General features: G+C 30.8%; 1 protein-coding gene, 1 long non-coding RNA gene and 1 other non-coding gene across 6 annotated transcripts; 2 read left to right on the top strand and 1 right to left on the bottom strand.

The window, feature by feature from the left end:
* The first annotated feature begins 5,946 nt into the window (after positions 1-5,946).
* On the top strand, positions 5,947-11,428 carry PSY (PHYTOENE SYNTHASE). 4 transcript variants are annotated; one of them, XM_047303787.2, is made up of 7 exons: positions 5,947-6,147; positions 6,694-7,372; positions 7,479-7,529; positions 8,428-8,600; positions 9,263-9,498; positions 10,133-10,325; positions 11,091-11,428. In XM_047303787.2, exons 2-7 carry the CDS (start codon positions 6,898-6,900, stop codon positions 11,268-11,270), a joined length of 1,308 nt encoding a protein of 435 aa, XP_047159743.1. In that variant the 5' UTR covers positions 5,947-6,147; positions 6,694-6,897; the 3' UTR covers positions 11,271-11,428. The 4 variants fall into 4 exon arrangements, with proteins under 4 accessions (XP_047159743.1, XP_047159742.1, XP_087948667.1 ...); XM_047303786.2 differs by having other exon boundaries at positions 5,947-6,279; XM_088092541.1 differs by lacking the exon at positions 5,947-6,147 and adding an exon at positions 6,345-6,365.
* A 516-nt stretch (positions 11,429-11,944) lies between these two features.
* LOC124830156 (uncharacterized) lies at positions 11,945-12,871 on the bottom strand. Its single transcript, XR_007028163.2, has 2 exons — positions 12,587-12,871; positions 11,945-12,470 (listed from the first exon to the last, which is right to left on the bottom strand). It is a non-coding gene; the product is annotated as an uncharacterized LOC124830156 (long non-coding RNA).
* TRNAI-AAU (transfer RNA isoleucine (anticodon AAU)) lies at positions 12,127-12,200 on the top strand. The gene has a single exon. It is a non-coding gene; the product is annotated as a tRNA-Ile (tRNA).
* Positions 12,872-14,614: the final 1,743 nt, after the last annotated feature.

Below are 14,614 nucleotides of genomic sequence, written 5' to 3'. Positions count from 1 at the left end.
GCAGCCAACAAAGAGTGGAACTATTTCCATTGATTATGTGAAGTCAGAACAGAATCTAGCAGATCCTCTAACAAAATCCCTAGGAAGACAAATGATATTAGAAACATCGCAGGGAATGAGACTTAAGCCACTTGCAAACAAACAAGTGATGGTAACACAATCTTTGTGATTGGAGATCCCATGAATAAGGTTCATATGGGTAAAAATAAGTCACTTGTTAGTTATGATAGCAATAATTTGTTTTTAAAATCAAATATGTTCATTCCTATGGTGTGTGTGAAAGTGCTAGAGACTGCATTATTGAGAGGCTAAACTTTGTTATTAAAATTATATGTCCTGAAAGAATTTTAGCTTAAACAAAGTTTTTAATGATTTTCATATCCCTTATGGGTGGTGTATGATTCACAACATACATTTGATGAAATCACCTATATGAGTGTCGAGTAGGGCCGCTTGCATGAGATATTGGCATGACCTCTAGAGCACTCATGAATACCGGACACGCACATAACTTAGTAAGCGCAACATAGTGATAACAACAAGGATTGTGAGAGTGTATTGTGATTGATAAACCTCTAACACATGTCAAGTGTCTTTGGTTCATATATAGCTTGCTATACCAACTACAATGTGTGTTAAGTTTCTAAATCTAAGACTAGTTCATATAACTTGTTATACCAACTCTGATGCATTACATCCTTTGAGACCCAGAATAAAATGTTTTATCTTTTCTTTCAACTCTCTTCTACAATAAGTGGGGGATTGTTATAAAATATTCATGTTGATTGCAAAAGAGAAATGTTGGATTGCAACGTTCAAAACTTTAATTGCCAACAACCTTCAAATTAATTTTCTTAAGTGGTCCAACGGTAAAATATTTAATTGTTTTTATTTTTTTATTGATTTTATTCTCCTTTAGCTCTGTAAATATCTCTCATTCTCTTTTCTCATTTTCCTCTTCTAAAAATATTGTGGGTTTATTTTATACTCTTTTTAGATATCCTTGCTAGTTCTGAGATCCTCATAGATGTTTTGGGAAGTTCCTGTTGTATCTTGGGAGACTTGCGCAATACACCGCAAATAAGTCTTTAAGGACAATGAATCTACACACCTCAGGAAATTTTATTCATGATTATGTCAGCTTTTATCCAACAGAAATAAATTTGACATGACGATGTCACTACTAGTTTGAGAAGGAAAATTAGATATAATCAAATATTTTGTCCAATATACTATCATTTATGACTATTGATTTTAGTTTTCACAGTATTAATTTTCATTTATTGTGTAATATTATAGTAATAATTGTCCAATAGAGTCTTATTATACATTATTGATTGTATTTAAACAATATATGATTAATGCAAATCAATATTGAATACCATTTTCTATCTTGCGTTACTTAAAGACTTGTAACTTTTGAAGATAAATTCCTGGAAAGAGAACACAACTTCTTTAACAAAGTTATAGAAGGATAACATGACTTCTTTAACCATTAAAGTCGCTACGACTTCAGTTTAATTACTTTTAGATAGAAGTCAAGCCATGATATAACTTAAATGCAAATTCATTTTAGGTCGAAATTGCCAACACCAACACAACTTTAGTGTAACTAATATTTAAATAGAAGTTAGAAGTTGCCCACTGCTGGTATGAGTTTAGTTCAATAAATCTTTTAACAAAAATCACCTAATCTTATGGTGATTTTAGTGAGATTTATTTTCGGCTGAAGTTCTGTAATCGTATAATAACTTTGCTTTGAGCTTAATTAAACTTAATGTTCATAGAAATTGTCTTTGACTAGTAGGGACTTCAACATTGTTAAAGAAGTCATGTTCTCCTTCCACAACTTTATCTTCAACATATGTTTCACAACTTCTTCAAAACAAAATTGTGCCAATGAGACACGACCTAATCTTTTCGGTAATTATTTTCTAAACCAACTTAGATTCATAATTTTGAAACTAAATTAGTTCAGATTTATAAAAGAGCTTTTAAAGATAACCTAATTTATGTTACCAAGTCAAACTATATCAATTATTTGTTCTATGATTAATTGAAGCGGAACACATCTCCAATGAGAAGGTGATACAAATCTCATCTACATGTACCAACGATTTAACGGTGCAAAAGTACCAACCAATTTAGAAGATAAGAAAATATCTTATATCCATGACCTACCAAACATATCCCCACACTGATTCTTTATTCCTATCAACGCCAGTATTGGTACGACTCATCCTTTTCAATACAAACAATATAAAGATTTTAGGCATGAGAGAGAAAAATCGAAATAAAAGATTAAAAAAGTTAATTTACCGAACAAGAGAGTTTCAACCCTTGAATACCCTATCAAAATAACTAACACTCTCACTCCTACCAACTTATCATTCGTCACTTTCCACATTCAATTAATCTAATCATTTTACCAATCTAACCAACCTCGAGTCTTAATTCTCGACACTAACACCTTTTCCTATTAAATAATGGTAATGAGATCTGAGTCAAAAACGTTTCCCACTATCATATAGAATTAGGTCCATTAATTAATTGCAAAAACCTTAAAGTACCCAAATGTTTGTGATGTAGTTTGACCTACCAATGAAGTTTCGGTAAATAGCAGTGACAAGTGTCCGTGAATCTGCGTGAAGAGAAGTAAACTCAAAAGCAGTGAAATAGTGATCCAGTGCATGAGATCCAAAGAATGTGCAAATTGCGTACGTGTCAAATTGTAATGGAAAGAACGTGTGTGTCCCATTTTTCTTATTTGTTCCACTTTTCCACTGTGTAGGGTATAACGCAAACCGACAAAGGCCCGCTGGGCCCCATGCAGCCCATTTAGGAGTTAAAAAGAGCAAAAACTCTATAATTGGCAACCCGGTAGGGCCCACGCTCTCACCACCAAACCAATCCGCAAACCCGTGAAATAAGTGTATCACCTGGTGGAGTCAATAGGAGAGCGCCACGTGTCAGTCAACCACATCACCGTTTTGAACACCGCTTTGTGGCACACGATAAGGTTATCTTTCTCTGATTGGGTGATTGCATCCACGTGGATTTCACTTTTCTTGCGCACTTTACGTACCTGCCGTCATTCCTGGGTCGTATCCGATTCACTTTTTCTACCCGGGTCGGGTCTATATACAAGTGAAAACTCTAAGCCACATGCTAATATATTTGTATGATGATAAAAATAAATTAATACAGAAAAAATTAATAAACTACTATCATAAAATTAAAATCAATTATCAAAATATAAAAATTAAATTATAATCAACTAGGTAAAAAACTGTGAAAATAGTTTATTTTGTACCATTTGTTGTAATTGTATCTTAAAAATATTTTTAATCTTTCGTCACTCATTTGGTAGATTATTTAGATTATGGAAATTAAAAAAATCAACTTCTAAACAATATTACGATATTGTAACATCTTCCTCTAAATATAAAGTTCAAACGAGTATTAACTAATATAAATAATATAAAACTTATTCGACGATCGAAAATAAAAAATATAATCATTTAAAATATAAAAAATTATTTTCAAAGAAAAAATAATTTTACAATTTCAATGCATAATAATTTTCATAATATTGTAATTATTTTTTGTATATTATATATGTTACCTTTTTTCAATAATATTAATTCTAAAAAATATTTATATAAAAAATCATATATGTTAGATTTGAAAATATGGACATGATTATACCATACTCATCTTATTAATGAGCGTAACGTGTCCGTCGACTTTACTAAAAATACTGATCTTACCACATCGAAACGTTTACTCAAAAATATTTGGAATGTTAATTTTTTTGTCACCCATAATATTTTTAAACACAAACTAAAATAGAATTTTGATTTTAAAGTATAATATAAATAAATAACATTGTACAATATTATTATAAATAAATTTAATCTACCCAGAAAAATGGCCTGATACTGTATAAGTTTAACTAAAATTAGCTTTTTAAAAATAATTATTCTTCAATAAATTTAAATAGAACATAAATATATAAAATCAAATTATGTGGAAAAACTGTGCTATCCTTACCATATTAATTTAATGTGTACATATGTTATTTTACCTTTCTATAATTATTATGTCCTAAAATACTTTCAAAAGAATAATTTTTTTAATAATAAATAGAATTAATTAGTTAAGTTATTCACGTTTTTTTTTAATTTTATCCTTTAAATAAATATTGGTTAAGTAAAAATAATTATTTTTATCAGTTTTACATTTCAAGTGATGATGTTTTCTTAAATTTAACCGTCTTTTTATTTGATTACTTTTTTTAACTTAACTATTTTATTACAAAATAAATTAAAATTATTTACAAAAAATAATTTAATTTTATAATTATAATAATAATAACAATAAAAATAACAATAGAATTTTATTATTATTTATTATTATAAAAATGTAATGTGTTTTAAGTAATATATAGAGAATAGGACACATTTGAATTTCTCTATTTCAAAATATTTTTGTTTTGAAAAATAATAAAATTTAACTCGTATATGAAATTTATATAAATTTGTAATAATTTCTTAAAATAAGAAGACTTATTTAAAAATATTGAACATCTGTTACAATTATATTTATTTATTAAAATTAAATCATTACATTCAATGAAAATTAAATTTTATTTAATATATTAACTAAAATGGTTTTATATTTGTTACCATTATATTCATTTATTAGCATTAAAATTATTAAATTAATAAACCAATTACATTTAATAAATAATTAATACTATATTAATAACATTGATTAAATGTCTTGACAATGAGTTTTTAATTGTCATGGTAATTTTATCTAAATAAAGAGAGAAATTAAAAGCTATGCATGGTAAACTATTGGAGGGAAGTGTATTTCCTACATAAGAGAGAACCATGTGATAATGCAATATGTTTTTTTTCCCACCCAATTGTATCTGTTAAAGAAGAGGAGTATACTTAGTCTTTTTAATCTATTATCTAATAATTCAATGAAACTTAATTATTTTAATATACTATAATGCATTAACGGTACTTTCACAAATAATACATTAATGCAAATTAATGAAAATAATTATTTTTATCTATCATTTAACTTTTATTATTTTTACAAGTCTCATGATGTTTTCGTATTAATTTTATGGATTATAGAGTAAATGTAATTACTTACTTTTAATTTTATTTCATATTAACTGTTTAGATGAAATAAATGGTTACTGTAATTCTTAATTTTCTATTATTTTCACTAATATATATATACATTATTAATTATTTTATAATATTCAGTTAACAATACATCAGTAGAAGACGAGTTTATAATTTTTTAGGATGTTATTTTACTAAGGAATTTTTCATTTATAATTTAATTTTTTCACATTTTCACATCCCCTATTTTATTATAAAAACAAATAAATGTTTCAAGTAGAAGATATATAAACTATTTTTTTTAAAATACAGTTAGTAAATTCATTATGAAGTAAAAATAAACCTTGAATATTGTAGTTATTGAATTTATTTATATAATAAATCACATACTCAATGAAATATGAAAATTTAGTTTTTCTTTAACAATTGAAATGACTTATTTGTTTTCTTAATTAAAGGAAAGCATTAATTTTTTTTATCATCTACAAAAATAATAAAAATACTATTCCATTTTTGTTTCCGCCCTAATTTTTTTTACTTAATTTACTTTTTAAACTGCACACAATAATTAATAGGATGAATTTTCTATATGTGAAAACTGTATAGTTAATAAATGTGATTTAATTTCCCATTCAATATTTTCCCTCATTTCTTTATGAAATTTTTATTTTTACCAAGAAAAATAAAAGCTCACTCCAGAAGCAAAATGCGGGTATGGAGCTTGGAACCCGACCCATTATAAATGTGAGTAGCTAACGTTGAATTGAGACACAGAAGGCTCCAAAGAACAAACTCTTGTAACAAGAGGCGTGAGACTCAGAACCAGACGTTCTGTTGTATCACAGAAGAGGGTGGTCTCAAATGTAAGAGAAATTAGCAAAAGGGGCACAGTATTTTTTTTTTCCTTTTTCTTTTTAAAAGAGGAAGAAACAAAAAGACGAGAAAAAAATAGTATTAAGCTCTGGAAGAGTGGAGAGAGTTTGGTGGGTCATATCATGTGGTGAGTGTAAGAAATTGCTCTTTAGTGGCCGTTGTTAGTTTTTGCTTCTTCCATGATGTTGATGCCTTCAACCATTTTTCCAATTAATGGGAACCTCTCTTGAGTGGGTCACAGCAGCACCACCCAACACAGGTGTTTGTTTGTGTGTATCTGCACTTTTTTTTTTTTTTTATCTTTTCATTCATGCTCTTTCTCTAAGAGGTTGGATTTTCGTGTAGGTTAGTAAATATAGTACGTAGATAGATAATATGCTTTATCAACTTCATAATTTAGTGCTAGAATGAATGAATGGATGGATGGATGAAGAGTCGTACCAAACACTGTTTGTTGGCTAGTATTTTCTCTGGTGACAGTTGCAACTCTTTTTTTACTTCCGAGGGGGGTGGGAAGGGGTGTGTTGTTTGGATTTGGATCTTCATTAGGTGTGTTTTTGTAATCTTGTATCTGACAAAAAGGGTTTTTCTTGTTTTGTTTTATTTTTTATTTTTGTTTTGTTTTAGGTTGATGTCACTGTGATACTGAATAAGATGTTTGTTTTTTGTTCAGTCACAGATATCTTTGGTAGAACAAGTTTTGCAGCTGCTGGAATTGGTTTCTGAGACTTGCATGGGAATAGCGGCAATTGTTTTGCGTGATTTGCCGGTGTCTTCAATTTAGTGGTTCGCTGAAGGATTAATATTTGAGAAATAGGAAATCAAGGAGGAAAGAACAAGCTCCACAAGCAAGTTTCAAGAACACAATTGTTTAGTCATGTCTGTGACATTACTATGGGTTGCTTCCTTCCCTGGTTTGGAGGTTTCGCGTTCCACCGGGTTATTTGATTCCATCCAACATGTGAAGTTCTTGGATTCTTCGAAGGTTATGTCTCAAGATTATAGGTCGATTAGAGCGAAGGATAGGGAGAGGAGATGGAGATTTTACTCTTTGAGTACAGACATGAAGTATACGTGTGTTGGACGGTCTGGCATAGAACGTGCTAGCAACTTCCCTATGGTAGCGAATGTGCTAGCAAACCCAGCAGCGGGAGAAGTGGCTGTTTCATCAGAGCAGAAGGTCTATGATGTGGTGTTGAAGCAGGCATCTTTGGTTAAGAGGAAGTTTGGCTCTAAGGGTGAAATTGACGCAAGACCAGATATTGCTCTGCCTGGGAATTTGAGCTTGTTGAGTGAAGCATATGATCGTTGTGGAGAAGTTTGTGCAGAATACGCTAAGACGTTTTACCTGGGTTAGCTTTCTCTTATCTTTCCTTCATGTGAGGATGTCAACCTCAGATTTCATTTGGGTTTGTGGCATGGTTTGAGTCCAATTTACATGGGCTTTTGTCTTTGCAGGAACTCTCCTAATGACTCCCGAAAGGCAAAGAGCTATCTGGGCAATATATGGTGAGTGATCATGCTTATTTGGTTAGGATTTCTTTCTCTTACAGTACTGTTGGAATCACCTCAAGCAGATACTTTAGGAAGACTTTTCACAAACTTTTCTTGACATGAGACATGTTGTAACAACATAATTTTTTGCTTTTAGAATGCACTAAGATGGTTCATTGTTACTCAGTTTGGATCAAAATTCCATATCTAATTGCAGTATTTAACTTAGAAGTTAAAAGCGCAAGAAACAAAGTTTTGGTCACTAGAAAGCATGTTGACTAATTATATACTTGATAAAATCTTTTTGAAACTTTCAGGGTAGTTTATGTTTGAAACAAGAACTAGCAGACTTGTTTCGCTCTAGGTCTTCAGGCTTGAAAATTTGGTTTTTCAATTAGCATTTATTCTGATTTTAAAACGTAGATGTTTGAATTAGTCCTCAAAAATTGAAAAGATCTGTCTATGTTCGTTCTAAATTTCAAAGGAACCCGTGACAATGTCCATTCCTTGGTGAAACTAAATCATTACATGAAAATGTATCTGACCAAATATGTAAATGAGAACTTAATTCTCTTATGTGCACTATAAATTGACAAACCTTTAAAGTGAGCAATCAATAATGAAGCTTTCACCTTCAGATGATAAAACTGCAATAGCACTGCTGTCTTACTCTAATCTCTGACCGAATGCTTAAATTGTTAGACATTTCCAGCTGTCAAAATCTCGATGTTCATTTTGATAACCAAAATTGGAAGGAGATGGGTAAACTGTTGTAGCTCTCATGAATTCCTTAGTGAATAAAATCTGCTTTTGCTTTATCTTGTAGTGTATTATTATATATCTTTTGTCACATGATCGTGCAATACTGTTACGCGAACTACTCAATTGCCTTATATTGATCCCTGTTTTTCAGTGTGGTGCAGGAGAACAGATGAACTTGTTGATGGCCCTAATGCTTCACAAATTACACCAAGTGCTTTGGATAGGTGGGAATCAAGACTGGAAGAACTTTTTCAAGGTCGTCCATTTGATATGCTCGATGCTGCTTTATCTGATACAGTTGCCAGATTTCCTGTTGATATCCAGGTACGGATCCATTTCCTTAATCATTTAAGATATTTGCGGGAAATTCATTGCTAATCTATGCACAGACATATGTTGCGTAATATGAATTGTGTGTGTTTTAAAACAATTGGAGTTTTGGAGGTGATTACTATCTTTTGTATTATTTTTACATACTTTACTTTTACATTATTATCACATCACAGTTTTCCTTAATTTATTTAGTCTTTGATGAGATCGACCTCTGCTTGCTTTGAACTCTTTCATTTGTTCACTCATAAGATCTACGTTTTACCTTCCAATGCATACTTTTAGGGTGAAAAAACTGGCAAATATGCACTGTGTCCAAAATTTTCTTGCTGTGTTGTCCGAATCAGAGTTCTGAGCTGCTCATGATACTAATCTCTTTGTTTCTTAAATTCATTTCTATACTACATTTCAATCTTTGAGTCCTTGGATAAAAAACTTATATAGCGGTTGCTCATTTTGAAATGTTGTTTAAATTTTTCTGAGAATGTCTTTACTATAAACATCTTGTAAACCGCCAAGGTATTTCATGTGCCCCTCACATGACTTTTGTGAAACCATTAGTCATGTTTCATTACTTACAATATACTTGAGTTTAATATATTCATCTTCATTTTTGGAGGACATATTTTTCAACTCTTTTATTCATGTCCATGCAGCCATTTAAAGATATGATAGAAGGAATGAGAACGGATCTTAAGAAGTCGAGATACAAAAACTTTGATGAACTATATCTTTACTGTTACTATGTTGCTGGGACAGTCGGTATAATGAGTGTTCCAATCATGGGCATTTCTCCATATTCACAAGCCACAACTGAGAGTGTTTACAATGCTGCCTTGGCCCTGGGAATTGCAAATCAGTTAACCAACATACTAAGAGATGTTGGAGAGGAGTAAGTCCGTAAATATTCATGTTTATTCAAGTCTTTAGAAAGATTATGAAGAAAATACTTGTAGAATCAAGATTGTGAAGTTTACTTCTCACACTGCAACCATTTTGGTATTGTCCATCAGACCATTATATGTCAATGTCTAACTTGAGTTTTGATGATTATGAGATGCATATCACCTTATTGATACACATGATAGCTGGACTTTACCGTCTCAAAAAGTTAAAATAAAAGCATGAGATGTATACTAGATGCAGTATTTTGCATCAATGTTCAAGATCAGCAACGCTTTCTGTTGCTTCTTGTTCTGGACTAGTCAAAACTTGTGTAGGAGTTTCTTTTATTGGTAACTCACTGAAAGCAATTCATGCTATGTCTGGTTTGAGTTTCAGGTTGTTTTTATCCTTTCTCCGGTCCATAAAACTTGAATATGCTTGTGTGATTTGTTAGGATTTACTACTCTATAGTGTCTAACCTGAAGGTAGAGAAAAAAATAAATAGGTGGCTGAAAAATGAAAAATTATACTGGAACTAATACCAAAATATGCTTCTAGGATACCATGTTAGTTTATTCTGATACTGATTTCAGGAATGAATCTGCATCTTAATTTGGTTAAACCCTTTTCATTTTCAACAGTGCCAGCAGAGGAAGAGTGTATCTACCTCAAGATGAGTTGGCTCAAGCAGGGCTTTCAGATGATGACATATTTGCTGGTAAGGTGACAGACAAGTGGAGGAACTTCATGAAGAGCCAAATAAAAAGGGCTAGAATGTTCTTTGATGAGGCAGAAAAGGGAGTGACGGAGCTTAATGAAGCTAGCAGATGGCCGGTATGAAATTCCAACATTTATCGTTTTATAAAACCTTTTCTCTCTGCCTGAGATTTTAAGAAATAATCATCAATGCATCCTTGAAGTATTTTCCTCTCTCCTAAATGGTCCCTAAAGTATTTTAAGTATTAGAAATCAAGATTCATAATCTGCAAAATTTGAAAAACCCTTCAAAATGGTCCTTGGAGGATATAGTAAAATATGTTTACACAGGAGGAATCAAAGTGATGGATATTCATACTCTGGGAATCATTTCAGTACTTTTATTATTTAGGGACTACTTAGTGATACTTGAAAGATCAAATTGTTGGTTTATTCAAATTTTAAAGTGGACACATGCAAAACCTTTTCAGAATCAATGGGGTGGGCCTGTGGAAGCTTGACGAAACATTTTCTTGGTCAAAATATTTCTTTAACAATGATAGTCACACAAACAAATTTAAAAATCTGAACTTTAATCCAAGAGATAAAGCTTTGCAGTCAGTGTCAAAATATATTTATAATTGGTTATGCTCTTAGGTGTCTGCATACGAGTTTGTAGGGTGTTCTAATGGAGTGACGTCATTGTAACTACATTTTTCCAATATAATAACAGTGTAAAGTTGATTGTGAACTAATAAATTTTTTAGGGCTACCCAAGTGAGAATACACACTCCTAGAAAGATTATGGCAATTCTAGAACCAAAATGGAAAAAGGTGAAGCCTTTCATGCATTATTTAACTAGTTTGACATGTGAACACAAAAGGGTTCTGTGGGATTTGTAGGTATGGGCGTCCTTGCTGTTGTATCGCCAGATTTTGGACGAGATTGAAGCTAATGATTACAACAATTTCACCAGGAGGGCTTATGTGGGCAAAGCCAAGAAGTTTCTTTCCTTGCCAGTTGCTTTTGCTAGATCTATGGTTCCTCCATCAAAAGTATTATCTCCTGTAATGAAAACCTAAATCCAATGCCATATAATGTTAGGTGGAAGAATGGATTTAGGAAAGCCACAGAAAATGCAAAAGCGCAATTTGTATATAGTCAAATAAGGCATAATTTTAGTTACTATTGGATTTTGATATTCATGCTCCCCTTTTTATGAAAAAGAAGTTTGGATTAATATGTTGTCCTTTTTTTTATAGATCACTTTGATGCTAGTTATGTATTATTTTAACCGACCCACGTTTACTTACTTTATTGTTATATAATTGAAATTTGCTAAACTTTATTGGAAAGCTTTCAAATTGACATTTCCATTACAACAACCATACTTTGAAGTGTTTCAATTAAATAATAACCTCATGAAAAAGCAACTTGTATTTTAGATGAAAAATAATTTAATTGGAATGTTTCTAATGATTATAATTTGATTATAACAACTTTTTATATTACTATGGTTACAATAAAAAGTAATTGCAAAACGATAAAAAATGTAGAATGTGAACACTTTCGATTTTATGTATAAAAAATTAGTTATTAAAATATTTTAGTTTCCAGTAATTATTTTAATTTTATAATAAAAACACTTCCATTTTTACATGTATAGTTTATTGTGGACCAGGAAACTAAAGAATTGATAAAACAACATAATAAAACAAAGGATAATAAGAGAGATAAAAAAGTGCATACACAAAAATAATTACAAAATATCTTTCATTTAAATCCTCTTTTAAAGTCACACTGCTGCAAGTTATTTGACAGATGGAAAATTGATAATTGTTTTTTAAAGATACACTTTCCAGACATTACATGAAATTTGGAGAATGTTTAAATGATTGAATAGGATAAATTCAGAGAACACATCACTTATAACAAGAAGGCCTATTAGCTCAGCTGGTTAGAGCGTCGTGCTAATAACGCGAAGGTCGCAGGTTCGAGACCTGCATGGGCCATTTTTTATATTTTGTTTAGTGGAACTAAAACTGATTACTTATAAGCTAACGTCAAAATAAAGATGCTCATATGCCAAGAATGTGAAGTTCACATTATAAAGCATGTGTTGATAAGATGACGTGGCAAAATACATGCCGTTGATTTAACGGGAGCGACGCGCAGATTCGATGTAGTCTTGAAGGGCTTTGACTTGCTCTTGGGAAGGGGGTGTTTGGTTGTTCTTGATGGATCTATGGACATCATAGGTTGTTGATGCAAAGAACAAAAGCCTGTTATGGTTTGCAAGTTTAAGCGCGTTTATAAGGAACAATTTAACGGAATTAGGAAGTATTAGAACTGAAATTTATTAGAGAATTGAATTGAAGTAGAACAAATGCATACATACCCAGAAGCAAAAAGTATAATCTGGCTCGGGAAAACGTGTTTTCCGAAGATCCTCATCGTCCTGGTTATTGTGTGGCTAGTTGATCGACAAGCTTCTGGCTCCTGTCTCCAACCAAACGCAGAAAATGCGTGCAAATCATTATTTATTATTAGTTTTTGTTTGTGTTGGGTCAAGGACAAATAAGGGGCAGTTTCTTACTACACCCCATATTTTCCACCTGCACCCAAATGGCGGTGATGAAATGTTCATTGTAACCTTAATCTAAAAATAAATAAAAACACAATTTTTCTTCTCCTTCTCCAAGTCAGTGTGCATGATGTTTGGAAGATTTAATATATATATATATATATATATATATATATATATATATATATATATATATATATATATATATATATATATATATATATCGGCACACTAATAAAATATTATCTGAATAGATTTATTTTTTGTTCCACATAAAAAACTTTTTATGTATATATAAATTTATGTTCAACTCTTTTTTATTCTTTTTTATTCTGTGAGAATTTGTTTGTATCTAATACAGAGTGGTTGTTCTATTGCAACAATTAAACATAGACAAAGACTTATCACACTTATACTAATGGATATACTTATATATTCTAACAAATAATATTGCATTTTAGTTGTAGATCTCTGTATCCGTGACATTTTTTCATTATTATAGTTTTATGTAATATATTTCTTGGGTTTACTAGATTTTTTTTATGTAAACAATAATAAAATACTTATTCCGTTTTAATATACTAACATGAGTGATCAATTAATGTATCAATCATGACTACGAATGCAATATATTATTTTTAATATTCAAACTTTTCTATTAAGAACAAATTTACCATTAAGTTTAAAAGGACAATCAAATTCTTTTGTATCAATTACAATCACTTTTATATAATTTTTTGTATTTTCTATATTTACTACAGCTAACAACACATGTGTATTCCTTATTTATTGTCCATTTATTTTCTCAAATTAATACGATAATCATAAAACTAATTAAGTAATCACTCTACACCTATTGAATTAATTCATTTTACGTACAAAATACCTATACAAGTACATTACAATATAACTACATGACATGTCAAATTTATTACACAAAAATAAATGAATTTTTATTTATATCTTCTATTGTAAAAGGTCTAACACAATCTTATTCAACTAAATCATTTGAACTTGCAAAAAAAACTTCACTAGACTCTTTCATGTATGACAACTTATCTATCATCTAAAATTGGGATTTCATCTTTAGATTCAATAGTGCTACATTTAAAAAAATATATTTCGTAAACTAAAATAAATTCGCACTCTAGAATGTACAAAAATAAAAAAAAGAAGTTTCAAATTGCACTTAAAAAAAACCCGCAAATCATAAACTCACCAACAAAGCAATTCAAAGCCGCTACCTCCCACCACCACTAGAAACCACCGTGAATCATTACCAACACCCATAAACCATCACCAATCACCACCAACAGTAATTAAAAATATTAGAGCTGTCAAAACGGATCATCCGGCTCGGCCCACCACAGATTGGTCCTAACCTGACTCATTTATTAGCAAGTCAGAAAAATCTAAACCTGGCCCAACCCACTACGGGTTGGTAGGTAAACAGGTTGGTTCACTAGCTCACTTAATTACAATTTTTTTTAAATAAAAAATAATTACAAACTTTTTATAATTTAAATCTAAACACATTTCACTCCCAATACGGGTGTTTAATTAATTTTGAAAATAAAGAACTTAAATAATATTTTCAAGCAAAAAATAATAATAAATATTTTTTATAAAATTAAAATTAAATTTTAATAAAATAAAATCAGGTAGGTAGGTTGGTGGGCCAACCCGGCTCATCATGGGTTCAACCCGCATGAGCGGGGTTTAAATGAGCTGGGTTGAAATCTAATCCGCATAAAAAAATACAATTTTTTTCAAACCCAACCCGGCCCGAACCCATGGTGAGTCGGGTTGGCCCACAGGTTGTGACCCATTTTGACAGCTCTA

This window comes from Vigna umbellata, chromosome 1, assembly GCF_029865625.1.
Source record: "Vigna umbellata cultivar VRB3 chromosome 1, Vumbellata_1.0, whole genome shotgun sequence".
Lineage (NCBI taxonomy): Eukaryota > Viridiplantae > Streptophyta > Magnoliopsida > Fabales > Fabaceae > Vigna > Vigna umbellata.
The sequence above is the reverse complement of the archived record's forward strand: the minus strand, read 5'-3'. Positions and strand labels throughout refer to the sequence as shown.

What these genes read in the sequence shown, in the direction of transcription:
- PSY (XM_047303787.2), top strand. Translation starts at nt 6,898, where the DNA reads ATGTCTGTGACATTACTATGGGTTGCTTCCTTCCCTGGTTTGGAGGTT. An exon ending in CTAAGAGATGTTGGAGAGGA is followed by an intron (nt 9,499 to 10,132) that starts GTAAGTCCGTAA and finishes CATTTTCAACAG; the next exon opens with TGCCAGCAGAGGAAGAGTGT. An exon ending in ATGAAGCTAGCAGATGGCCG is followed by an intron (nt 10,326 to 11,090) that starts GTATGAAATTCC and finishes TGGGATTTGTAG; the next exon opens with GTATGGGCGTCCTTGCTGTT.